Here is a 26,878-nt window from a genome sequence, read left to right on the forward strand (position 1 = left end):
GCGGCAAGAAGCCACACATTGCATAAGATCTCATATGATTACATCCACTGCATATAATGTTGGTGATGAGCTAGATGTCATGGGTTACATTTAAAGCTATGATAATCAACGTTTGACTAAGGTGGGATCCTTTTATCGTGATTGCATAGGGGGAGTATTCATCGCGACTTCTCAGATCCACACACAAAGGATTTGATGATGCATCCATGTGAATTGGTTCTGAGGGTGTACCATCCTTTCGGGGGTCAGTATTTGCCATCTACAGTAGATGGTATCAGTGCTTGCAAGTTGGATTACTTGCAGAGTGAGCACATCCATGGGAGCCTTGTAGAGGATGGAGATGATGCTAGTGATACAACAACTTTCAGATATTTTGATCTCCATAGTATGGATGGATGTGCCTTCAGTGTGCTTTGGGTTCCTAGTGCTAACATGCTTAGCATTGAAACTTGGTCAGGTCTTATTGATTGGCTTCATTAGGGTAAAGTTGAGTTCAGAGTTGAGGAGCAGATGTTAGAGGATGTTCTTCTTGGCGGGCTTTTGTTCAATGTTTGGGATGCTTCTAGTGCATTGGGATTTCAGATAGGGCTAGTAGAGGAGTTTTGGGATGTGTACACGTGTTAATCCTAAATGCATTTGATTGTTGTCATTAGTGCAAAACTAGTGCAAAACTATAATGAAGAAAAAGGCTGGTTAATGTAAACCGCAGAGATTGGTGAACCTTGACATTGAACAAAACTGTATTACCGAATAGGCATTTAGACACCGAGCAGATATAGCTGTTGAAGTGAAGTTTAAGTCAGCAAGAAAAATGATAACGAAACATAGTAGTAACTGAGCATTGTATGGAGATGGAGTGCAGTGATTACCGACCATGGATATTACCAAAGGACAACATATTACCTAGCTGATGAATCAATGGTTATCGAGTAACATGGACAACATATAAATGTTTGTAATTGCATAGAATACTATGTAGTTGAATCCTATCGAGCTTGGAAATGGTTTACTAAGATCAAGGAGATGTTTAGGTAATATTTATTGGGATTGATGCATGACCATGGATCCCAATGCATAATGGTAAACTAATGAAAATAAAGCAAGGAATATTGGTAAGGGAGAATGAATAAAGATCATTGATTTATTTGATCGAGCATTCTGGTAGGATCTAAATCCTAATTAGGTCGCGTATGATGAAAGCGACAGGATTTCTTTATAAGGACGGATCAAGATCAGATTTAAAGTGGTTGAAGAGTTGTTGGAGGAATGACAATTTGAAGATCAAGCTAAGGAAGAATGGAGCTACTGAGTAGTGAACAAGGGCAGATTGGTTGAAATCATCACAGGATGGTGGTATCAGTACAAAATAGATTGGATTTGAATTAGGAAAAGTAAGTTGCATTTAGTCAGATCACTTTACTATTATTATTCTAGCAGAGAGTCTCCTAACAGAGTGGGCTTAACAATCTTATTATAAAGTCTCCTAACTGAGTGCACACTTGAAGAGTGTTGCTAAATCCTTTAACAAGGTGGACTTTGAAAGGTCCAATTGTATTACTCCTAACGGGGTAAGTCTTTAGAAGTGACATCTTTGTATGCCCTAATAGGCAACCTTTTTACTGTAGTAGTGAATGACTTGTGGGTGTCATCCCTAACACAGTTTTCCCTCCAACCAAGGGTTTCTGTGTGACCAAATCTCTATGTTATGTGTTGATGAATGCTTGTGATGAGATTACTGTTATAGTTCTCAGATTTGTTTATTGTTATTATGAACATGCATGCAAACCGGGTTCAATAATCAAGAGGGTAAAAGTTAATAAGGGTTAAAAGTTTTAAGAGATACTAATGCACCCCCCTCCTCTTCTTAGCATATCACCTTTCCTAAACATTCCAACAATTGGTATCAGAGGTACAATTGGTTGAGAACTATAAGGACTCTGTTTTTTTTTTAGTTGACATAGATACATGTCTACTAAAAGTCGTAGAACCTAGGACTGCTTGGTTGGAACCTATGGAGTATGAGTTGAATATTGAATGGGACACTAGTGCCATTGAAGCATTGTTGAAAGGACCTGTTCATAGGAAGGCCAAGCCATATGACGCATATGAACAAGCCAAAAAGAGAATCAAAATGGGTATCTTAGTTCCTAAGATAGAGAAGAAATCAAAGAAAATAATAGATACATTGGAAGGTAAATTTGGTGAAAGTAAAGGTAGAGATGAGTCGGTTGAAGTGGCAATTGAGGGAAATGAGGAAGACGTTCGTGAAGAAGCCAAGGAGGAAACCGAGGCAGAAGAGCTCAAACAAAAGAAGGGTAAAAGAGCACAAATTGCACAACCCTAGACTCTTAAGGCTACCCAAGCTAGGATTAAAGCTGCCACAACATCCACACCCCCAACAAAGAGAACTTAAACAAAAGATATTTCAATTGAGAAAACACAAACCAAACCTATCAAAAAAGAAAGAATGCTCAACAATCAGTGACCAAGACATCAAAGAAACAAAAGAAAATTGATAAAAATGATGATAGTCAACAGATAGAATTAGGTGACATTAGCCAATTCAAAGTGGTGACCAATACAGTTCTCAAGGCTATAGATGTACATGCAGAAACAATAAGGGAAACTTAAGGAATGGGCTCCTTAAGCTTTCTAAGCCTTAGCCATTGAGAAGCAAATAAGAGAAAGAACATTTGTTAAAGATAATGATGGGGAGGACACAAGAAGTGGAGGAAGAATGCTTAAAGATTTGGAAAATAATATATGAACTTGATAAAGAGCAGGATGATGCCCCAGTTACCAAGCCCCAAGAAAACATTCAGTTGGACAATCTAGATGCCAATTGTTGTCGGTAAATTCTATATTGTAGTCGACGGGTAGAATATTATCCGAACGGGCGCGTGACGATTCAGTCACCCCAGTGGGAAGGTATATGTACACTATCCGAAATGAACTTTGGATCATCATCATTGTAATCATTGGAATAATTGTAATGTGCATATTGCATATATGAATAAAATATTTGTTCTGTTATATCTTGTTATACTACATGCGTTAAGTACTCTTTTACCCTGCACGGTAAACATTTGGTGCCGTTGCCAGTCGAACCTAGAACAAAGGAAATGTTATGAGGATTAATGCCAAATTTGCTTAACAAGGATAGAAATAAGATAAAGGATAAGGATGAAATACGCACAACACAAGAAGTTCTAATTTTAGCACAACAAGTTGAGCCCAGACAAAAGCTTTAGCAGATTACCGACGGACATTGAGGTGGTGAAGGGGGACAGATAGAGGGAGTGCATTCACCTATCAGGCCAAGGAGTGGCAAGGAATTGTTGGAAGAGACTTGACAGCGATTGAATTTGGTGGAAGAAACAAGGGAGGAGTTCCCTAACCTGTATACACCAAGGGTAGAGCATCCGAACGGAAGGGAAGCAACTCGCACGGCTCGAAGTGTCAAGGGAGCACAAGCGTGGAGTGAACTCTTCGTTCCCGATACACCCGTCAAACGGATATAGGTGGAGAATCAAACAACTTCACTTGAAGAAAATCTTCTTTCACTAGGTAATGTGGTTGTGTAGAACGACACGGGTGCGCAGAACAACGCGAGTGTGCAAAATAGTGTGGGTGCTTAGAACAACATAGGTACACAGCAGGTACCTCAGAATCAGAAGAAAGTAGTAATGGTAGGACCAAAGGAGAAGTTGCCAAAGTTTAATGGTGATGGGACAGTAGATCCGATCAGATGTTGCAAGACGTGTGAAATAATATGGACAGCAAGCAGTGTAACAGATGAAGATGATTGCGTTTGGTAGTTTTCAGTGACCCTACGGGGTGTGGCAATTGATTGGTTTGCGGATGCTAACCCTCAGAAACTAACTACATGTGTAGATGTCAGAAAAGAGTCCATAGCAGAGTTTCAATTGCTGTGGGACGATAATGAAATTGTAGCAGAGATATACAACACCAAGCAAGGAAAGAACAGTACAATCCGTGCCTATGCAAGACGACTGGAAGAGCTGGTTGGGAAGATGGGTAGCCAACCGGCTGAGGGATTGAAAAAATGATGGTTTGTGGAGGGGCTATGGCCGGCTCTGAAAAAGAAGATGAAGATTGTACCACCAACATTGTATGCCGATGCGTTCAATCACGCGATGGATCTAGAAAGCAAACAGAAGGCAAGTAAGAAGAAGCATAAATCGTCTGATTCAGACGATTCATCATCCGAAAGTAGCAGTAGTGATGAAGAATCAAACAAGAAAGTTCGAGCGTTACAGAAAGATATGCTACTAATGATGAAAGAATTTAAGAATTTGAAAAAGAATCCAGACTTAGTAAAGGGAGAATTGTGGTGGATGGACCGTAAAGAGGATGTCCACACAAAGGGCTCATGCACGAAGAAATAATTGTGTGATATCTGCCAGGTTGCAGGACATTCCATAAAGGAGTGCCCGTTTAACATGAAGTCAAGAGGACACCAACAAGTATTACTGATGTAGGAAGCGTCTGCAGGAACAAACACAAACAACAATGCAACTTCGGGAGGATATTGCAACAATAATTAACGCAGAAGGGGTGGCAATAATAACAATAATAATGATGGAGGTTGGAGTCAGATATAGTATGACGCGAGTGGACGACCAATGATACAATGTCGTGCGTGCAATCTTTGGGGCCACTTCGCCAGAGATTTTACCATGAAGGAAATGCCCCAGTTGCTATGCAGATGGTGTGGTTCAGGAGACCGCGAAGATTCAAAATGCCCGAAGCAAGGGTTAAATTTATTAAGCATTGAAGCATGTGATGAGAAGGTACTAGCCGTTACACATGAGCAAGCGAATAAGGCAAAATACCTTGATGCAGAAGAAGAAAAAAAAAGGTTATAACAAGCACGGACAGAACTGGAAAGACAAATGAGAATAGGGAAGTTACAAGTAAAAGACATTGTCGATACCTCGAAAAGGAACTTAGTTGAACAAAACATGATAAGGCAGATAATGCAAATAGAAGTCCCTATTAAATTAAATGATCTTTTTCTCAAAATGCCACATTTAGGGATGGCCATTATGAATATCACACCGCTCCCGAAAGCAACAGAGGAAATAGGAAGGGATGGTAGTGGAACAACGATAGCGGACCCCATGCTACTGGTACTTACAACAGGAAGGCATCTGGTAGTAGTCAAGATGAGCATTCTAGGAACTGTATTGACAGACACAATTGTGGATAGAGGGTCAGGTGTAAACGTGTTTCCGAAAGATATATGGAAAAAGTTAGGACAACCCATGCTGTGGCCACCTACATTCCAGTTACTCATGGCAGATCAGCATGGGATCAAACCATTGGGAACTTTGATGGCACAGCTGGTAACCATTGGAACGCAACCATTTTTACTAGATTTTGTGGTCATTCCACTAAAAAGAAGAGGGTATGATGCTATCCTTGGATGGGGTTGGTTGGTGCAAGCAAAAGTAAAACATGACTAGAAATGAAACACCCTATCCATGGAATACGGAGTCAGAAGAATCATAATTGACCTGCACACACAGATGGTAGGTGAGGAGGCAACATCGTCAAATTCCGAAGGTGAACGTGAAGGTGACGATGAAGGAAAGAAGAGAATGGAACTGGATGAAGGATTGTTGAGATTAGGAGGGTCGAATGATGATGACCTAGACTTGGTGAATGGCCTATTCCACTGGCAGATGGAGGATTACGAGCTCTTTCTGAGCTATAATATGTTAAGGGTTGACGAAGGTGAGGAGAGGAAAATAAATGTCTGATTGAATACGGAGAAGCAAAAGAAGGAAAGACAGTTATGACTGAAGCTGAAGGGAAGAACATACTGTACGAACCTAGCAAAAGGCAATATTCCACTGTATGGTACACGGTGAACGGACCGTGCGGAAAGAAAAGGTTACATTGCACCACAGATTTAGTAGAAAGGTGCCGATAGCAAAGAAAACACATTGTACGGTTTGCACAGGAAACAAAGAGGAAGGGCTTAATAAAAACTGCAGTTGTACAGAGTGAAGGTTCTAGAATCAAGAATATAGTTATTGACGGCAAGGAGTAGCAGCTGACGGAATTCATGGTACCAAGTTTCGAGAAAAAATTGGGCGATATGGAAAGCCTGAGGGAGAGATTGTATAACTTAAACTTGATGAGCGATGATTGCAGGCACAATGGGCCATGAAGGTTATACAGATCAAGCATAAGGCATGGCATGACAAGCACTTGAAGTTGAATAGATTTCAATCGGGACAATTAGTTTTGAAGTATAAGAGGTGCAATGAGATCAAACCAGACAAATTTAAAATAAAGTGGGTCGAGGCATATAAAATCTGCGAAGTGGGCGATAACAAAGCAATAAAATTATGGACACTCAACGGGAAGGAAGTAGCCAATGCAGTGAATGGGTCAAAGTTGAGAATCTATCATGAAAGAAATAACACCTCCATGGATGATCAACTGAGAGATAGTCTAAAAATAATAGATACTGGTGTATATATGTAAAATAAAGTGTAAAATAGAATATTAAATTTTTAGAAGTTGAAGAAAAGAGATAAATATTAAATGCGTAATGGGGAAATATGGACTTAAGAGTGTACGGTCTTGAGAACATTAAAAGCACAGAAGGCAAATAAGCTCACTGTACGAACAATTAAGATTGTGAAGAGGTATTGTAGGGCCAGTTGAGAACGTGGACAAGAGAACAATAGTCAAAAGATTCATCTCAGAACTATACGGCCTTTTGGGGAATAAAATGGTAAAAGAGAAACCATTAGACAACTCGTGAAGACTAAAATGGGGGTCGTACGACCGTACGGATAGAAGGAGAGCCTTGTAGCAACGATCATATTATATGGCCTTTGTAAAAATCACAAAAGACATTGTAGAAGCTTGACCATACGGCCTGTACGGACAGAGTGGGGGCACCATACATAGAAGATAAACACCGTATAGTATAAAAGCAAGATAGGAGAAGTAGGTAAATAGAGGAAAAGGTATGACCATCAATTGAAAGATTGAGGTCACCGTATGGACATACGAACATGAGGAAGCAATAAAGTGTGTTGTACGGCCTTGAGCAAGGTACAAATTTGACAGTCACACCTTACGGTACGGTCAAGCAAGAAGTGGAAGAAAATTAGGCCGTACGACCGTACGAACAGAGGACACATGCAAATGTGTCGTACAGACGTACGAGCTTAAGGAGAACAAAAGAAAGGACCATATGGCTCACAAGGATAGTAATATAATTTGCCAACACTACAAAAGCACTGCATTAGGTGGCCGTACGTCATACGGAGTTAAGTGGTAATATAATAAAAGGGATCATAGAGGTATAGTAATAAAGTTACCCTTCGGAGGCTGTACCAGAGCATTCAAGAGGAAGGAGTCATACTCTTCAGGAAGCAGGAGCCATAAAAAAAAGACGACAAATCAAAATAATCCATAATGAATAACGTATGATACCAAAGGGAAGGGAAAGACATAAACAGGTAGTAAAACTTAAGCGGTTGGCAGGAAGAGTATGGGATTGGAAGAAAATCACAAAAATGGTGTGTTCCATAGACTTTTGTGTGGGTTTGAGAGCGCTAATTTGGTCTTGGCGGTGGGGGCTCGAACCCACTGGGGGCGATGCCCCCTAGACCTCCAGTCAGTTCAGTTATCAGTCATGGGAAGTGTAACTAGTTGATGAGACATGGAGCTGTTGCAGGCATGGAGTGTTTGTATGCTAGAGGTGGAAAGGGCACTGGAGAAGCCTTTTGAGAGGGATGCTACGCTTTGAGGCACTCGGGGTAGGTGTTGGACGTGAGGTTGTCTTGGTGCATGCATAGAGAGCTTGGAGGAGCTGGTTAGAGGCAGTAGAGTGACACTTGGCTCAGCGTACCCAGGAGTTGGAAGCAAAGAAGGCATCACGGGTGGCTATCAAGGTCAGATTAGCTAGGGAGACAGTATTGTTTTTGCAGAGGCTACATATGCAACGTGTTCTTGGAGACTAGTTTGGTGCAGGCACGGGAGAAATGTGAATGTGATGTGACAGAACAGATCTATCTTGTTATAGTTAGTTAGACAATGTATTCTGTTTTGTTAATTTGTCCCAAATATTTTGTAATTGTCATTCGGAGACGACTTTTCTTTTTGGGGGGGATGATGTTGTCAGTAAATTCCATATTGTAGCCGACGGGTAGAATAGTATCCGAGCGGGCGCGTGACAGTTGAGTCACCCCTTCGGGAAGGTATATGTACACTGTCCGGAATGGACTTTGGATCATCATCATTGTAATCATTGGAATAATTGTAATATGCATATTGCATATATGAATAAAGTATCTATTCTGTGTTATATCTTGTTATACTACATTCGTTAAGTACTCTTTTACCGTGTACAGTAAACACCAATCCCACAGACACTAAATAAAGTAATTGGTGATATTCTAGAAATGGGGGAGGGAACTGAAGACAGAGTTGAAATTGAGGATATCACAGATAATGATCCAGATGAGTCACTGAATAAAGATTGGGATGTTATGGAGAGCAAGGGACAACTAGCTAAAGAGACTCCAGTTACAGAGTCAGCTACTATACAATTGATGTGTGGAGCACCAATTTTGGAACAAGTCCAAACATATTCAACCCCTCCTATTACTACTGAAATTGTAAATATTTCATTTGATTCTATTAATTCTTTGGTTACTAATGTTCCCATGGATATAGCTGATACAAGTAAGTCCACCGAGCAACCAAGTGCTACAAATAAGGATGAGGAGCCCAAGTCTATTGAGAAAATTGAAGGTGATGTCACCACCAAGCCTAGTAAAGATGACACTATTGTGAGTGTAGCAGGCACATCTGCCGAAGGTACTAGCTCACCCGCATAGGATCCCAAGAAAAATAAAGAGGAAGGAAAAGAGGTAGAAAAGGAGAACCCATCGAGCACTGAGCAACAACATCAGGAAGAGGATAACTCTACACAAGCTACTAGCATCGAGGCCCCTACACAATAAGAAGGCAATGAAATGAAGAAGGTAGAACCTTCCAATATTGAGAAATCAAAGAAAAATGAGGAGCAACAGGCTCCAATGCCACCTAAAATAACATTGATGAGCACAAGCTCAATTACCTCTTAGGAGAAGGACAAGAAGAAGAAGAAAGATCAGGTCACTCTAAATGAAGTCATTGAGATACTTCAATGTGACTAGACCAAGTCTGAGCCAGACGAATTAGCAAAATATGGTGAATTGTGCAAGAGAAAGGTTGCATAGGAAAAGCTAAAGTAGGAAGTAAAGAACAAATAAGTGCTATTAGATGTCAAGGACATCGTGCTTCAGATTTTTCTAGACACACCACTTGATGAGAAGGCACAAATTATTGATAAACTTGCATCTCTTGTAGAGCAAGTAAATACCCTCGATGTTGATGCCCAGGAGAGACTAATAGAGCTGAGACTAAAATGGAGCATAAACAATGGAGAAGGTGAATGCTTTCATTGTAGTTCAGCAAGATGAACTTTATACATTGACCACAAAGTTGGAAACCATATTGCAAAATCTTATCCAAGTTTTCCAAAAGTTGTGTGATGTCCCTCACTTGACACAAGAAATTTTAGAAAAATTGAAGAAACTTGAGGAAGAATTGAAGGCAAGTGCTAATAAACTAATCGAGGAACCTTGGTCATTCCAGGTTCACTATCAAAAGGTTAAGCACTTTATCGGTTTACAATTAGAGTTAAGGAGAGAGGAGGATAAAGTGAGAGCTAAGATTCTTGACCTACATGTAGTTCTCATACCACTATTGGAAGTAATGCAAAAGAACATCAAGAAGGCTAGGGAGCTGATCACAACACATGAAATGTCTGTGATAGATCATATGCTAGAGTTATCATCACAACTACATGCCGAGCAACTAGCATTGCAAGCTCTAAAAGATGCATGGAACTCTCTATCATGGAGAGTGCAAAAAGTGCACACAAAAGTTTTGTTTGATAAAATGTAAGTGTATCTTCTACATACTTTCATTTTTGACATGACTTTTAAAAGCATTATCGTCAAAAATGGGGATAGTATTGTGATAGATGGTGGATAAAAGGGGGACAATATAGTATGAATAAAGGTGATTGTATGTGAGTAATTTTGATATGGATATATAAGGGAAAGGAGATATAAGGATGATATGAATTTTGAAAAACTTAGTAAATCGCGAAGAACAAATTTAAGGGGAACACTCCAAATTTTTACTAAGTATAGTTTTGAGGACAAGTACAAGTTTTTGTCACTAATGCGAAAGGGGGAGAATATTACTCCTATATGCATTTGTTTGTTGTCATTAGTACAAAACTATGATGAAGGAAAAGGTCGATTAATGTAAACTTGAGAGGTCGGTGAAGCTTGATACCAAACAATATAGTGTTACCGAATAGGCATTCAGTCACCGAGTAGATATAGTTACCGAAGTGAAGTTTAAGTCGGCAAGAAGAATGATAACTGAGCATAGTAGTAATCGAGCAGTGTATGGAGACTGAGTCCAGTGATTATTGAGCTTGGATATTACTGAAGGACAACATAATTACCAAGCTGATGAGTCAGTGGTTACCGAGTGACACTAACTACACATTAATGTTTGTAATTGCATAGAATTTTATGTAGTTGAATCCTACTAAGTTAGGAAACTGTTTACCAAGATTGAGGAGATATTTAGGTAAGATTTATTGGCATTGATGCAAGATGTTATGGAAAGTCTAGTGATGGTTGAGAGGGACCTTTTCTATTTTTGGAAGGTGTACACGACTCCTGTCTCAAAGGACGTATTTAAAGGATAAGTATTTTGGGAGTTATTATTATTTTAGTGGCCAATTTATAATTATATCACTAAAGGGCTTACTATAAAGTTATAATTTAACTTTATAATTTCACTTGAGGTTTGAGTAATCATTGGAAGGCGCCATTTATCTAATTATTTCATGGAAGCCTATGCCAAAGAATTAATTAAAGTTTTGGAGTAAATAATTATCATTTTATACTATTACAAATTCAAATATGCAACCAAAAACAAAGTTTGCATTGAAGTGTAAAGTGTATGGAAGAAGTTATTGGCCGTTGGTGTGTTGAAGAAGATTTTGGTTTTAATTGTTATAAAAGCAAGCCTCTAGCTTTGATTTATTCACCTCTTGTTATTTTGCATTTGTATGAATTTGGTGAAAGCTTTGAGGGTTTCAATTGGTTGATTTGCTGCATCTGGTAGGGGTTTGGATCTGAAAGGCATAAGGCTTTGTAGGTGGCGACACTGCAGAGGTGAGGGCTTGAAGCTTATGAATCAACTCGATCAGCACTACAGAAGGCTATGGCTATGAAACTTAAATGGATGCTTAGCAAGGGGATCAACCGGTGAGACTTCCTATGCTATTGGTGGTTCTGCATCTCGCTATCAACCTGGCTTTTAGGCAGTTCAGCATTGGAAACTTGGAGCAACTGATTTCTCCATTTGGGTTGCACTCTAAGCTGGTAAAGGATCTAATTAATTGTGCCTGAGGTTTGAATTCAACTTGTAATTAAATTGGTGCTGTTGTATACCAATATGATTAACATTAATCTGCATTTTTGGAAGCTGAGAAAGATTAGTTTGTGAAGAATTGTTACTACTGCAAATTTAAGAAGGAAGCAGCTGGCTGTTAGGCATTGAAACTGTGCATTAATTGCTGCACTAAATGTCACTTTCTTGGGGTTTGATAGTGCTGCAATCTACCTGGCTGAGGCAGCGTTTGGGATGTATATACCAATGTGGGTTTGCTGGCACCTGCGCATGACTCTTTTTTGTGTGGGTGGAGGGGGGTGTTTTGCTGGATGAAAGCCAATCCTTGTTTGGCATCATTGCTCTATTAGCATTTGTAATTCTGGTCTGAAATTCATGTATGTGCCGTGGAAATTCTTCTATCTCTACTACAAATATTTCCTACATCAAGTAGATACCAGGCTCCATAGTTAATTTGCTTGTTTATATGCACATGTTTGTAACAATTGCAAAACTTGATAATTGCAATTGAATATTGTGCTAGCATTCATAGTAGTTTAAATTTCATAAGATTTGTGTAAGCATTTCTATATATTAGAAAAAACATAAAAAAAGCACAAGTGTCAAAAACACAAAAAAATCTTCTGCATTTCTTAGAGTGAGCCAGCAGTGCTCTTTACAAAAAATATATTTTTTGTACACTTTAAGCCCTATGTCTTCTATAGTAACCATTAATATCAGAGGGGATCACTCGTAAATTCTTAACTATCACAAAACACATCTCAGCATTCCAAGTCTGCTTTGATGTTCCATTGCTTCATCTGCTCACCTTACAACTCATGGATGTGTAACTAATTGTTAACTTGTTATACTGTTTGTTTATGTTGTACCTATTCTGATTCATATGCATTATTTTCAATCTTGATGTGCTTAAGCATCCTTTTTGCTTAAATATTAAATTGTTTTCTTGTGCTATTATAAAAGCTGTTAGCTGGTACATATCAATAGTAAATTGTATATTGCAAATATGGGTTACTTTCCATTATGAATACAAAATGCAGTTTGCAAACATTACATAGGGTTGACATATGCTTACAGAAATCTATCATTTTAAGTAAATATAAAACAAACAGAATCATAGAATTTTCTCCTCCAAAAATTAGCCAAAAGATATGTATCTATGAGAGATATCTTGTCTTTCTTAAAATGGGTAAGTATTTTATTTTTATTTTTGGTCACATCTGATAGTCCGTCAACTATACATGGCACTTGTGCAGGGTTTATTTCCTCTCTATTTGTATAGGATATGAAGAACCATGTGGTAGGGGAGGGAAAGTGGGCAGTGTCAGGGAAAGGCTCAAGTGTATATTTATGATTGACACATTATCGACTTTTCTGAATATTATATTGTATTTATTTTTCTATTAAACATGTGCATTAATTTACAGTTTTGTTTGTTTGTTATCATATTACTGATATGCAATGAATGCTTCAGATTTTTTGCAAACCAAATGCATAGAAATTGTGGTAGGATATCTTAATGTGTTATTTTGTCCTACAGGTTCTCAATGCAGCTGCTGGACTCTTAGTTTGTGGGCGGGTTAAGCAATTGGAAGAAGGTATTGTCTTAGCAAGGGAAATACAAGAGTCTGGGAAAGCATTGAATGTTCTTGATTCTTGGGTCCTTCTAACACAGGTATTTTGAATATTGGATGGTTTTTAACAGTGGCTAAACTGATGGCATAACTTATTATGAGAAGCACATCAATTGATTGTGTGTGCTTATTGATGCCTATGTTATGTAGACGAGATTTTAAAAAGGAAATATTTCTGAAATTAATTAATAATGTGCTTAACTGGCCTAAGATTTGCTAAGCATTTATTACACTCCTCTTAGTATATCTAGACATTTTAGAAAAGTCATTTGTATAGTCTTTGTCAGTATACTTCTTGAAATATAATTTTGACATTTATGTGATTTTTTTATTTGGAAATTTCGCCTAGATGCCTCAGCCAAGGGTAGTTTGTTTTGTCAAAGCTCTCACCCTTGCCCATTGGAATACATGCCACCTAGAAAGTTGGGTGTAGCTTTTATGAGTATCATATAGATGGGATATTGAAAAAGAAATATCTCTAATGATGACTAATAATGTGTGTAGCTAGCCAAAGATTTACTAAGCATTGACATATCTAGACATTTAAGCAATGTCAGTCATATATTCATTTTCAATCCAATTATTGAAACATAATTTACTCATTTAGTGATTTCTTTTGACTTGATAATTTGGATTAGATTCCTTAGTCAAGAGTAGTGTTAATGTGAGTTTTGTTCACTACAACATGCATAATCAAACACCTAGTATTCTATGACGAAATACCAGATTTCCAACTTTTTATTGAATAAGGATGTTCATATGCTAAATAATGTAGATGAATTGTGTGATCAAATGACACAAACTGAAGGTTCCTTCTTATTGTAGACTTTCACTCAGTTTTTTAATGTGATATATTGGGAATCACAAAGGGACTTATGTTGTTCATTCAATGGATATAGACTAAACTTCAACCATGGATGGGAGACAGACACTAAGTGCACTAAGGACAAATTGCTTGTGTGGATTAAGCCCAGTTGGGCATTAATAACAGTGAGCAAATAAAGGCTGGTCAATTACACAGTGCTCAATTGAACAAAGAAGATGGCATGAGGAGATTGCCATGTGGAATAAGGTGAGAGCCAAGTCTATCAGTCATGCAAAGAAAGGAGGGTGTATTGAAGACAAGCCCCGACACATCTTGGGCCCTAATCATAATACATAATTAAAAATAACATATCCATAATGATGATTTTGCTTCTGGATTTGATTGTGGATCCAGAAGCAAAATCATCATTAGTAATGGATTGTGGAAATCTGATATTATTAATATCCATAATGATTAAATATGATATATTAATCTTAGTTAATTTAATCATATTATTATGAACTGTGTGGTATTGAGTAAGTAAATGGAAATCTATATGGAGGAATTAGGTTATATGATATACATATATTTGTGATGGAATATCCTGTGCATGGTCATAGATTGAGGAAACATACATAATGTTGGTATAGACATATATTTGAATATACGTATGCATATGGAATATAATTTATTATATAAAGTATTAAGTAGATTTATATTTATGAAGTCTATATGGATGTATATAACTTGTAATGCAAAAGGGTTAGGATGGTTTTACCTCATTTTCTTATTTTGTCATTCTACTCCTAGGAGTTGATAGATGGTGTTGTGTAGGGAGAGGCAGAGTAAAACCAAAGGATATACTGGTTTCAAGCACCCTGTGCCAAGTAAATCCACACTCTCCTTAAGATTTGTATAGGAGGGAAATAAGGAATCATGGTTAAAACATGTTAATCACTATGATGCATTATAAGAATATATATGTGTGTGTGTGTGTGTGTGTGTGTGTATAAAATTTCTTAAAGTTAATTAGGTTGTTTGCAAAGTAATGGATTTTAAGTTTGGTTCTTGACAGCCTCCAAGTAGGGGTCATTACACAAGCAAGCGCAATCTCCTAAGGTAAATGTAAGATGTTCAACTTCAAAATACCACCATTCCATCAACTCCATCCATCTTTGCATATCAATGTGCAAGCAATAATCGAAGTAAAGCTCATAATTATGACATTCAACATGGAAGGCGAACTTGCAATCAAGTCTAAGCGAGTTCACCAAAGGTGCATCCAAAATATCTTCCATTCAAGTAAACACTATTTCTAACCAACATGAAATAAAATTCTAAGCTTCGGGAGTGTAGAAACCCCACAATACTTCAAAACAACACAAGTAGTCCACCATGAAGACCAATAGTGAATCAACAATTACTTTGATAGAATTATGATAACAATTTAACAAGTTTCCTCCTACTCTTCTTTAAAACTAATCTCCTCTCTAATCTTATGAGTTTCAAATGTGAAGGTCTTGGCCTTCTATAGTTTTTCAATTATATTAAAGGGCTAAGATCGCTTTAAGTTAAAGGGCCAAGATTATGCCAACATTGCCCTAATCTACCTAACCTCTATGAGCATTAAATGGCCATCGAATTACATGAAGGCACCACCCTATGGGCCGAAAAAAAATTAAAATGCTTTTAAGAGAATGAGAAAATAGATTAGGTAGAGGCACTAGATATATTTCACATGTACATTTGCCATTACATGATTGAATGTGCTTGAACACGTGCAAACTTGAATTTTCCGATTGACTAGAGGTGAATGGGTGCTACCTCAGCATCCTTATCTTATAGACTTGATCAATTCTTTGGTGATGAGGACATCTCTTGATACTCAACATATCAAGTCTTCAATTGTGATGGCATATTCCCAAATTGCTTCATCTTCTAAATATTTTTCCATCCTTGTTCATGTGTAAATCTTCTCATTGCACTTCTTGATTTTGGAAATCTTGATTTTCTTAGATAAATGAATTCTTCATGCACTTGGAACTTTGAAAGTGAACTTGGATTTGTGAAGGAAATTCAAGTTGGTGACGATTTCAAAATTTTCAATTCCAAACCTTCTTTTGTTTTCACTGTGCAAAACAAGAAAATGCTTGTCATGGATACATTTCTTACATTTTTTGCAAAATGAAATGTTTTATAGCTTTGCAATTTCTATTCCAAATAATGCTTAGTTTGGGAAGTAAATTTTTTCTTGTAAACTCCTAAAATCAACTACTTGAAATTCCAATGAAATATTTAAAAAAATTCTATCTTTAGGAATTTCATTTCAGTTAATCTCTATCATGCAATCGTAAAAGAAAATGATTTTCCAATTTCATTAAACTTCAAATTTGTGATTTTGAGTCTGAAAAATATATAATTCTCTTGAAAGAACAGTCACCAACCCTTCAAATTCATGGGTTTCTCATGCAAATACGATTTCCTTTCATATTTGATTGGAATTTTGTAATGTCCCCATTTTTAGCTCACCATGGCATGTGGTATGGCTTATGGTCTCTCAAACTTGCTACCATTTTTGACTTAATTTGGTTTCTTCATCGGCTTCATGGTTTTATGGAGTCGGGTGTTGACCAACACAGATACTCTCATCTGGCATATTGTTCTTCTATTGAGATTTTGAGATCTAACACCTCTACAAGGTCTCATTGTTGGTACGCCCAAGCCACCTCTTTATTGGGTTCGATTGGTATTGAGATAGATCGTCTTCCTCCTTACCAGCTTTCACTTGATGCTCCTGTTCATCTTCTCCCCTCACATCAGGAGTTGAATGAGCATGTTAGATAGGATATTTACAGACAGTACATTACCACTACTTGGAGTAATTCCCTGGGAGGTCTACAACCTAGGATGACCTTCTATGCTGAACATTTTCATGAGATTCAGGATGGTATTATTGTTCGCCCTGCTTATCTCTGTCGACGTTGGAATCATGCCTTACGGTTTTCTTTAGGCTCATTCAGAGTTGGTTCTCACCGTCTCAGGGCTCAGACCGATCACCATATGGATCAGGCTGACCGGATATGCCAGTTGTGTACTTTGGCAAAGGTTGAGACTGAGATCCACTTCATATTTCAATGTCCTCTTTACTATGAGATTAGAGGGAGATTTTACCGCCTTTTCAGAGATTGTTCTTCTCTTTTGATGTTCTTTAGCTATATCGATCAACGGTGTCTTGCACTTTATCTTCAGGAGGCCACCTATCTTCGAGAGATTACCCTGCAGTTTTTTATATCTCAGGGGCGTACTTCAGACCAACTCATTACTACCTTTTTCTCTCCCTTGTCTCTTCCACAGGGTTTGAAAAGGCATTCTAGTACTTCTCATTCTCGATTGGTTAGACACTGCACCGGTCTCTCCAAGTAGCAACAATCCTACAACGGTTCTACACGAAATTCTCAGACTATGGATCATTCACGGGTTTACCCCTCTATTATTGATTTCTTTGTGGCAAGGACGGACCCTTAGTCCTTACCTTGATTCTTTCTTGCTTTTGTTTCTTCTTAGCTTTTGCTTTGGCCGACTCTTCTATTTGTATGCTCAATCCCATAAACCTTGTTGGTTTTTCGTGGACATTAATATTATTGTCTTATCTTATCTTATCAATGGCCCTCGTAAGCTAAGTCAGAGGAATAGAGGGTCTCAGTTGGTAGAACCAAAGACAAATGGCCATTGCAAAGGATAGGGGTGTTCGAGATTGCTCTTCCTTGTCATGTCCCCATTTTGGCTGACATCGTTTAGCGTGCTAGATCAGTCAATCACAGGTTCTCATAGACTGGTGGTGATGTGGAGAGAGTCGACCAGCGACTATTTGGCAGTATTTTGTCCTTACAGTTGATTATTGATTTGGGCCTACTTTTGTTATATAGTAAAGTTACTTTATTCGGGCCTAGTTTTATAATTTGATGTTTTGATGCACTTTTTATTATAAAGTAATATTTAATAAAAGTGCACTTTATTTCATAAGAATATTTGGATGCTTCTAGAATGTTTAATTGACTTCTAGAGGAAGCTACTGAAAAGTGAATAAATAGACTCTATGGGTCTTGCATTTGGGGCATCCAGTTGTTTATCTCTTATCTTGACATCAGATTGTGATTCAGTCACAAAGTCTATTGTGGAGCCAAGCTGGTCTTCAGATAATCAGTTGATCTTTGGGAACGGAGACTCCTAAGGATTTTGCATAACTGAGGAGGTGAAATATCCTTTGAAGGGTTGCACATTTGGAGGTGATACTTCTGTCACTTCAGCTAGGGCATCATTGGGCCTAAGGCCATTTGCAACATTTATGCATTTCAGGAGGCATTTTTAGTAGGGCCGAAATTATAGGAGGCCATTTTTAGCAGGTCCAAAATTATAGGAAGCCATTTTTAGCAGATCCGAAATTTTAGGAGGCTTCTTTCAGCAGACCCGAAATTATAGGAGGGGGGCATTTTCTGAGGACTATTCATTTTCAGTCATGGATTGATTTTAGGACATCTTTAGAAGGCTTAATTTGTGGTGGAGAAAAGATTTATAGCTGTTGGTTCATTTTTGCTACAAGTCTGATCCAATTTTCAGAACTTCAGGATAGGGCTTTGGAACCACATTTTTGCTTATATCTTCCCCATTACTCAGCATATCATTCTGGGTATTTTTGCATCGGATTTCTATAGTCGAGGAGATAATGATAGGTGCATTTTGGAGTCCCAAAATGCCATGATTTATTTTTAAAGAATTTTTCAAAACTCCTAGACATTTTCGAAAATTTGCAAGGAAGTACATTTTCAGGTTTGGGGTGACTTTGGTTTGGGTGTTGGCATCTTCAGCATTGGTAAAAATTATTACAGCCATCTACAATCAGGTTCCTTTGGATATTTCATGCATTTTTCTTATCATTTAGATGCATATTAGAAGGTATGGTTGTAGGTGAAAGTTTGTATTAGAATTAAGCATTATTCTTGCGGATGTAAGCCAAGAGTCTTGGCCATTTCGTACTAGCATTGTAGTTGACATTATCTGTGCAATAAAGGAGACATAAGTTGCTGGTCTGATATAGTTGTAATTGAACATGTATTTATCATTCATGATCAGCTTATTAGTTTGCATGCCAATTGTTTGACAAAATGTCAATTGGCTGTAGGTTCTCTTTTTGGCATAAATAATGTTATAATTTTGCATACCAAGTGTTTGTATTAATGCCACTTGGCTATAAGTGCATTAACGCCATCATAGGTTTGTTATAATTACTATTTTCTGTAGCTGCATTTTGCAAGTAGTTTTAGTCACATATATGCATTGAATATTGTCAAAATAAGTTGCACATTCATGTTAGGTCATTGTTTAGTCAATTTTGAGTCTTCTTGCAAAAATTCTCATTGATGCTAATTGAAGAAAAGAATCATTAAAGCAGATTGAAATGCTATATCAGTCATATGACCCTTGCATGTGAGTTGTTTGATGAAATTCCTTGAGCCTCCAATCAGCATTTTGAGGTCAGATTTGAGCAGGGTCATTACATTCGTTTATATCAGTTTGGCACACTTACTATTTATAACAAGTGTCTATTTTAGGAAAATCAAGATTTCTATCTTTTGTAGGGTGCTTGAACAATTTGGTGGCAATGTTTAGATTGTGTATCATTGATTTGAATAATTGTTCAAAGACTTACTATTATAGTAAGTTAGTATTGAAGAGTCGCTATATCTAGTAGGGTACCTGAACTCATGGTATTTACAATGATTGACTCATTTGTTTGTTGACTTAGCCTGAGGGACCTACTATTTATACTAAATTATGCCAATGGTGATATTTTTGGTAGTGCACTTGGATTTGGTATTAGCAGACTTCATCAGTTGGTTAAGCGGAAAATGTTAATTGGCTCAAGGTATTATTAATTAATAAAAGGATTTGTTATTAATAATTAATTATTATAAAGTTATGATATTAAATTATTAATTAAGTGGAGCCAATTCACTTAATAAGTGCATTGAATATGTCATAATGAGGGGGCCCATTTATTTATATTTCCCTAAGTCAACATGGTACATTAAAAGGGCATCATTAATGGTTATTAATTATATTATCAGATTTGCTGCCAAAGTTTGAGTTATGTAATTTATGAAGGAATTATAAAATCTGAAAACGGGAAATAAACTCATTATGTTGATGGATGGATTTGTTTGTTTTGAGAAGTCTTTAGAGTTTATTCAAGGGTTTCAGCAATTGCTTGGAGAATTGTGAATTCTTTTGGTATTGAGCACTTTGAGTTGGTGAGTTGGCTTCATCCATGAGCCATTAATGGAGCTTAAATTCAGATTTTTTGATACGTTTTCCAATCAGATTGAAGATCAATTGCAAATCAAAATTGGTACGAGTGTAACAGTGGTGGATTGCAGTCTCTGTTATAGCTTTGAGCTTGCATGGGCCGCTGTACAAAAATATCTACACATGTGGGGGTTTCCAAGCATTCATGTGAGGTTTGTTCCAATGCACAATATCTATGCCATCATTTCATCTTCTATTGAATTTTCGGAAGATGGTGGTATTTGTAATCAAAATATTGGAGAGTTTAGCATCACAAGTGGGCTGCATTTCATAATCAGGTTTTATTGATTTGCGTTTCAATATTTGAATGTGAAAACAAGTATGCATTCTTTATAATTTGCATGCCAACTATTTTTAGTAATGCCTATGCATTTTCCAAATATTGTAATCAGTTTAAAATCTGCAATATAAGAGTTTGAGATGCATATGATTTGTTTGTCAAAACACCTCCTTGCTGTAGGTGTTTATTTACATAGGTAGATCGCATGCTAATTGTTTGTGAAAAATTCCCTTTTCTATAAATAGATATTGGTTTTTTTAGGATGCATGAAAAGTGTTTGACGATATGTCAACTTGTTGTACAGGTTAATTTTAGTCACGTATATGTATGAGAAAGGTCAAAAACAGTTAGTATATCATTTTTATTATATTGTCGGTCCATCATGCATTATTAGAAGCATTCTAAAACATTATTTGCAAGCATTTCAGCCCTATATGACATCTTCTAAGCAAGCATAAACAAACTGAAACACAAATCCACTAACCATAAATATTGTATGCAAAGTGTTTGATGATATTCCTTGAACCTAAAATTAGCAGTTTGAGGTTAGAACTTGTAATGAGCCCTGCTGGCTCACTCTGAATCTATGTTGAAGAAGTCTGCTTTTTTTGTTTTTGAGGTTTTATAGTTACAAAATTGAAATGCAAAATAAATATTTACAACTCAAATCTAACAGCATCAACTTTATTTGCTATGGAATTTGCAAATAGTTACAAATGCAAGAAACAGTCAACTAATTTATCAACTTGGAGAACTTGGCAGTGTTGTGAGATCACATGGGGTCTTGATGATGACAAGTATAACCAATAATTGTTGCAATTATGCTGAATGATGCCCTCAAAACCTGATCGCAGCTTGCTTGAACTCAAACACCACCTCTCTGAACAGTTTGCAGGTGCAAAGGGCTGCCACATTACCCAAATATGATGCTGCCACCTCAAAGTATGATGCGAAAACCATAAGAGGTCTGCATTTGCACATATATAATCAGAGCAGGTTGCCGCTTGGAATTTCACCCAGCAGCAGTAATTCACTTACAAACCTTTCAATAATTTCCTTCCAAATTTCAGAATTACTAGCAGAAAATAACTTCATTCAGAAAACACAATTCATTGGCAATGAAATTCAACTCAAAGTGCATAACCAGCTGGAGAAATCCTAAATTCCTTAAACTCTAACGCCAAACCCTTCAATTCTCTCAATTGCAATAAAATATAAACATCATAGAATGAATTGACTTCTTGCAAGGAATGCAGTTTTATAACATTGTAGAGTTGAAGCTTATTCTTCCCCAAACGCCATGTAGCTTAATGGCTATACCTTTCACTTGAAATGCTCCATTTCTCATAAAGCAACTTTATGTTATATTTTAAAGTTGACAAATAATATAGTCACTTTATTAATTAAACCCCTGTTGCTCCAAAATTAACCCCTTTACTGATTTAGTGGCATCTTGACACACAAGGTTCCTGTTTCATGTGCCCATGATTTAAGACTCTCATCTAAACTCCAATGAGCTATAACACTAAGGTGCCCATTAAACAATTTCATTTAAAATAGCAACCTTAGTAAATATAATTAAATTATAACCAATAGTGCACCCAACTAGCGAAAATGGCCCAACAACATTTGGTTGGGCAACTTAATATTAATAAGAGAATGATTGCCATAGCCATAGAGCACTTTGATGTTTCTTGTCAGTTGTTGGCGACTTATGATTGGAGAACTTATTTGATAGATGAACATTGTGATAGTAGTCTTTTCCTTACAAAGTTTCATGCACTTTGAGAAGCTATCATAATAATTAAACAAAATTATTTATAGTTATTGACTAACAAAGATTTTCTTCTAGGGTGAGATTACACTTACTATGACGCAGTGAGGGGAAAGGAAGAAGAGGTGGATGAGCTCACTCATGAATTGAGAGTGGCTATGGATTCATTGGGGAGAATGTAGTTGACCCTTCTTGAGTCTCAGTCATGGATTGAGGAACTTTTTGTGGAGTTGAGGGTGACACAATCTTTACCAACTACAAATACAATACAATCATCTATAGGGGCAATTGGTGATGACCTTATATCAATGGTTTATGGTTGTGAGCAGGTTGAGGATGTGGCCACACTTATAACAGTTACAAGTGCAGATGATACAGTTGGGATAAGTGCATGTGTAGAGAGAAACAAAGAACCATATGTTACACCAAGTTTTGTTATGGTTGCATCCACTGCAGGTGGTGGTCACATGACAAATTTTACATTTAGAACTATCTGTCAATGCTTGATTGAGGTGGGAGCATTTTATTATGATTGTATACGGAGGGGTACTCATCACTACTTTTCTCATTCACACACAAAGGATTTGATGGCACATCAGTGTGGATTTTCTCCGAGGTTGTACCATCCCTTATGGGATAGACATATTACATCTGTAGTAGATGGGAATCAATGAATGCAAGTTGGATTACTTGCAGAGTCAACATATCCATGGGAGCCTAGCAGAGGATGGAGATATTGGTACCATTGGACTATGTCACAAGGTTCGAATTTGAATTCGAATTTGATAACAACAAAATTTGAAAAATGTTCAGCAAGGCAAAAAAAAATCATTTTATATAATTTTTTAAAAATATAAATATTTAATCTAAAACATAAAAAATATTATGTTAAATTTTAATATAAAATAAATAACTTTAAAACATACTCATATTATGAAATTAAGAAAAACCATAATTTAAATATTACTAATTATAATAACAATTATATAAATATTACTAATTATAATAAAAATTATATTAGATTTTTATACTAATATAAATATTTTATAATTTTAATATTTAAAATATTAAACTTTAATATATTTAATGAAATACAAATAAATTAAAAATTTAATTATCTATAACTCAATAAAGGTAGATTAATTTATTTTAAAACAAATTTTTTAAAAAAAAAAAAAAAACTTAAAAACTAAAACTAAATCATGGTGGACCTCAGAAGTGGCGTACATAAGAATGATATTCAAATTTCTGATCTAGAACACACTGGATCCTTTGACGACAGCCAGAGCTATCCAGCCTAACATAGAAGACTCCCATTCAAATCAATAGGGTATCAGCAACCTTGAGGAAGAATGGACACTTTAACATCTGTCGAAATCCCAATTCATTGAACAGATGCTAAAAGCAGTTGTTTTGGAGACTTGGAGATTAAGGAATGAGGATTAAAGTGTAAATGGGATAATAAACTTCAGTCGTTCATGCAATTCGACCCACCTCTTAAACAACAGATGCCCATGTTACAGGACTTAACAAATCTCCGATGGTTGCATCAAAAGGTAAGTGGTAGAAATAGTATCGCGATTACATCTGCATTGATAAACTTACTGATAATTATTAATACCAAAGAAGTATCGGGTTTGACAATAATAGTATTTGGTCCTTAGTTAAGACTCTAAGTTGAGAATATAATCCTAAGTAGTTAGTAGATACTCCTGAAACTTTGGAATTGTCAAAGAGAAACAAGAAGATCACATATTGAGTAATACGATCAGGAATACATATACGATATGCATCAATTTGTATTTACAAATTTAAGATAGAAACAAAGAAGTCCTTTACTATAGTCATATGAATATATATTATCAACTACATCATGTTCATATTCACCACCTATAGTAAGAAATAAAGAATTTTGGAAGGAAGTTGGGTTTGTGATCTGGATTAGGAGATAATTGTCTTGATTTCCTAGCCAGGTCAACTAAGGGATATTACAGCTATAGAACTTAAATATACACATATTTTTCTAAAATATAGGAAAATTTGTAATATTCATATGCAACCTATGTGTATAAGCTTTGATATATTTGTTTACAAGTTAACCTAACCATATATAGTAGTGGCACTCTTTTAGGTTTGTGGATATATGTTCTGATATCTTTATCAATACAAACTACATGTACTTTGTTATTGTTAATATGTAGGGGTTATTAAATAAAATGATTGCTTCATCTTTATTATACATTTTAAATGACTATTCCAGAGTAAGGTTGAGCACAATAACAAGTGATGCAGTATATAATTATGTTTCTCCATTGTAGTATGCACATAATATGATTTTGGTGCCAAATTGAAATTGATTGATCGAGTCCCAAGATTAAGTTTTTAAATAAAAAAATGGGCATCTTTTATTGGTTTTTGAGTGTTGAAAAAAGGAGAATGGCCAACCCCGGACCGTTGGCGACCTTTGAAGTGTCCCAGATGCATGCCAAGGATGGCTGGGCTTCCCGAATTTGTCTCCATGCCGTCCCCCTTTTGGAAACAAAGATGAGCATCTTTTATTGCTTTTTAGCATTGAAAAAAAGAGAATGGCCAGCCCAGGACAGTAGGGCATGTCTGAAGTGCCCCAGATGCATCCCAGGGATGGCTGGCCTTAACCAATTTGTCTCCATGCTGTCTCCTTTTTCCAAACACCCCAATGTTTTGGCAAATTTAAGAGATGGTTTGGAAATGTTCCCAAGCCATACCCCTCACTGAGACATCCCTGATGCAAGGACACAGGCAAAACGCCCAGGGATGCATCCCTGTGTTCATAGAGAAATGCAAGGTAATTTTCTGTCTTTTCCTGCTTAGTGCAAGTCTTTCCTGGCTTCACCTCTTTGCTACTAATATGTTATTATGGAATTTAATATTGTTAAAGCACATTTCTCACAGTTTGGGTAAAAATAAGACTTTGACGTTCTAGAATCCATTCTTATGCAACCTTGTTAATGATTCCTTGTTATGTTCTTATTGTCTGATGATATAAATAATCTGATACCAGCTAATAGTCTTGTGCATTTCGTGCTGTTACTTATATGCTTCTGGATTTTTTTTTGACAGAGATTGAAAGCACTTGGCATGTCTGGCCCAAGAGGAACATTAATAACTTAATTGGTATTAAGCTTTATTGGAATATCCTTTATTCTAAGTTATTTTAAGGGAATAAAGGAACCAGCTTTCCAAGGCTTTTCTTAGAGGAGACGAGATGTTTTGAAGATGAAACATTGCAGCTGTCACACACCTTGAAAACTTCTGGAAGGTATCTGAGCTATTTAAATAGGGCTTAATGAGGCCGTATATATTTAAGAATTCAGGTAGAGGTAACTGGATAGAGGTGTAAGACTGAGAAATTTACCTTTAAGATGGATTTTGATCATGATTTAATACTTAATCCATTTTTCATGAGTGGTACATTTGTATAATCTGATCTCTGAATAGCATAAAAATCCATTTGGTTGGCAGCAAGCTTCCAGATTGATGTTGACTTCTCATATCCTTAAGATTAAATTGGTGTGCAGGAACTATTGATACTCTAGTTATACAGTATCTCATGTCTCATGAATTCATTACACAATGTGTTGTTGGTGTTAGTCTCGTTATTTTCAATTTTTCATCCCTATAATCATCCATGTCTCCTGACTCAATATAGATGTAACTGCATCTTTATGATTGGTCTTAATATCTCTGTTCTTGTTCCTCTATCCATCAGTGTGTCCATAATACCCGGCAAAGAAGAAAGATACAAATAGAGCTCATGTACATATGAATTAAATAGGTAAAAAAAAGTATTTTTAAAGTAAGGCCCATGTTTTATCTACGCCTTGATTGCATTGTACGGAAACAAGAATTTTTATTGGACAGTGCAGAGCTGGTTATCATATTGAAGAACTCATGAAAGAAGATATCATCGTTTTCATTGAACTACTTACCATGTGAAAGGGCTTAAAGAAATCATTAATAACCCAAATATTTTCAAAAACAAAAACAACAAACTGTGGAGTTTCTTTGTTTTGTGGTTGCAATATTTTGTAAATTTCGTATTGTTAGTTTTTCTTTGATTCAGTATCTTCCTTGTAAGAGGCCTAGAGGATTAATTAATAAATTCAAACACAATTGTCCTAGAGCACAGTCTGAAAATAAGCAACATTGAGTCCTGAAATATTTATGTTTTCTGTTATATCTTGTACCCGAATCTGTTATAGCATGTAATAGATGATTACCAAGATTTCTCAAACAAGTACAGTTTCTATCTATAATATTATTAATTACAAGTAATCTAAGGTAAGATACGTAAACACAATTCTTGTCTATAGTTCCTATTTCAGACTTTTAAAGAAAAAGGTGATTAAGTGGTTTCTCTTTAATTCTGCAGGTTAAAAAATCAATTTAAATGAGCATTAGGAAGAACTAATCTCAATAACTAAAACATGAGTATTAAATAGAAT

The 26,878-nt window shown here is 36.4% G+C and overlaps 1 protein-coding gene across 2 annotated transcripts in view; it reads left to right on the forward strand.

Moving 5' to 3' along the window:
- TRP1 (tryptophan biosynthesis 1) overlaps positions 1-26,007 on the forward strand; it is a 219,028-nt gene extending 193,021 nt beyond the window's left edge. Inside the window, exons 9-10 of one of the 2 annotated variants that reach the window (XM_089797068.1) lie at positions 13,079-13,213; positions 25,494-26,007. In XM_089797068.1, coding sequence (XP_089653194.1) covers positions 13,079-13,213; positions 25,494-25,544 — 186 coding nt within the window. In that variant the 3' untranslated portion in view covers positions 25,545-26,007. Of the gene's footprint in view, positions 1-13,078; positions 13,214-20,355; positions 20,644-25,493 lie in introns of those variants that run through there. The other variant, XM_089797067.1, reaches the window with a different exon arrangement.
- Positions 26,008-26,878: the final 871 nt, after the last annotated feature.

Source organism: Cupressus sempervirens, chromosome 8 (genome assembly GCF_028749045.1).
Source record: "Cupressus sempervirens isolate cs-2001-9-10 chromosome 8, ASM2874904v1, whole genome shotgun sequence".
NCBI lineage: Eukaryota > Viridiplantae > Streptophyta > Pinopsida > Cupressales > Cupressaceae > Cupressus > Cupressus sempervirens.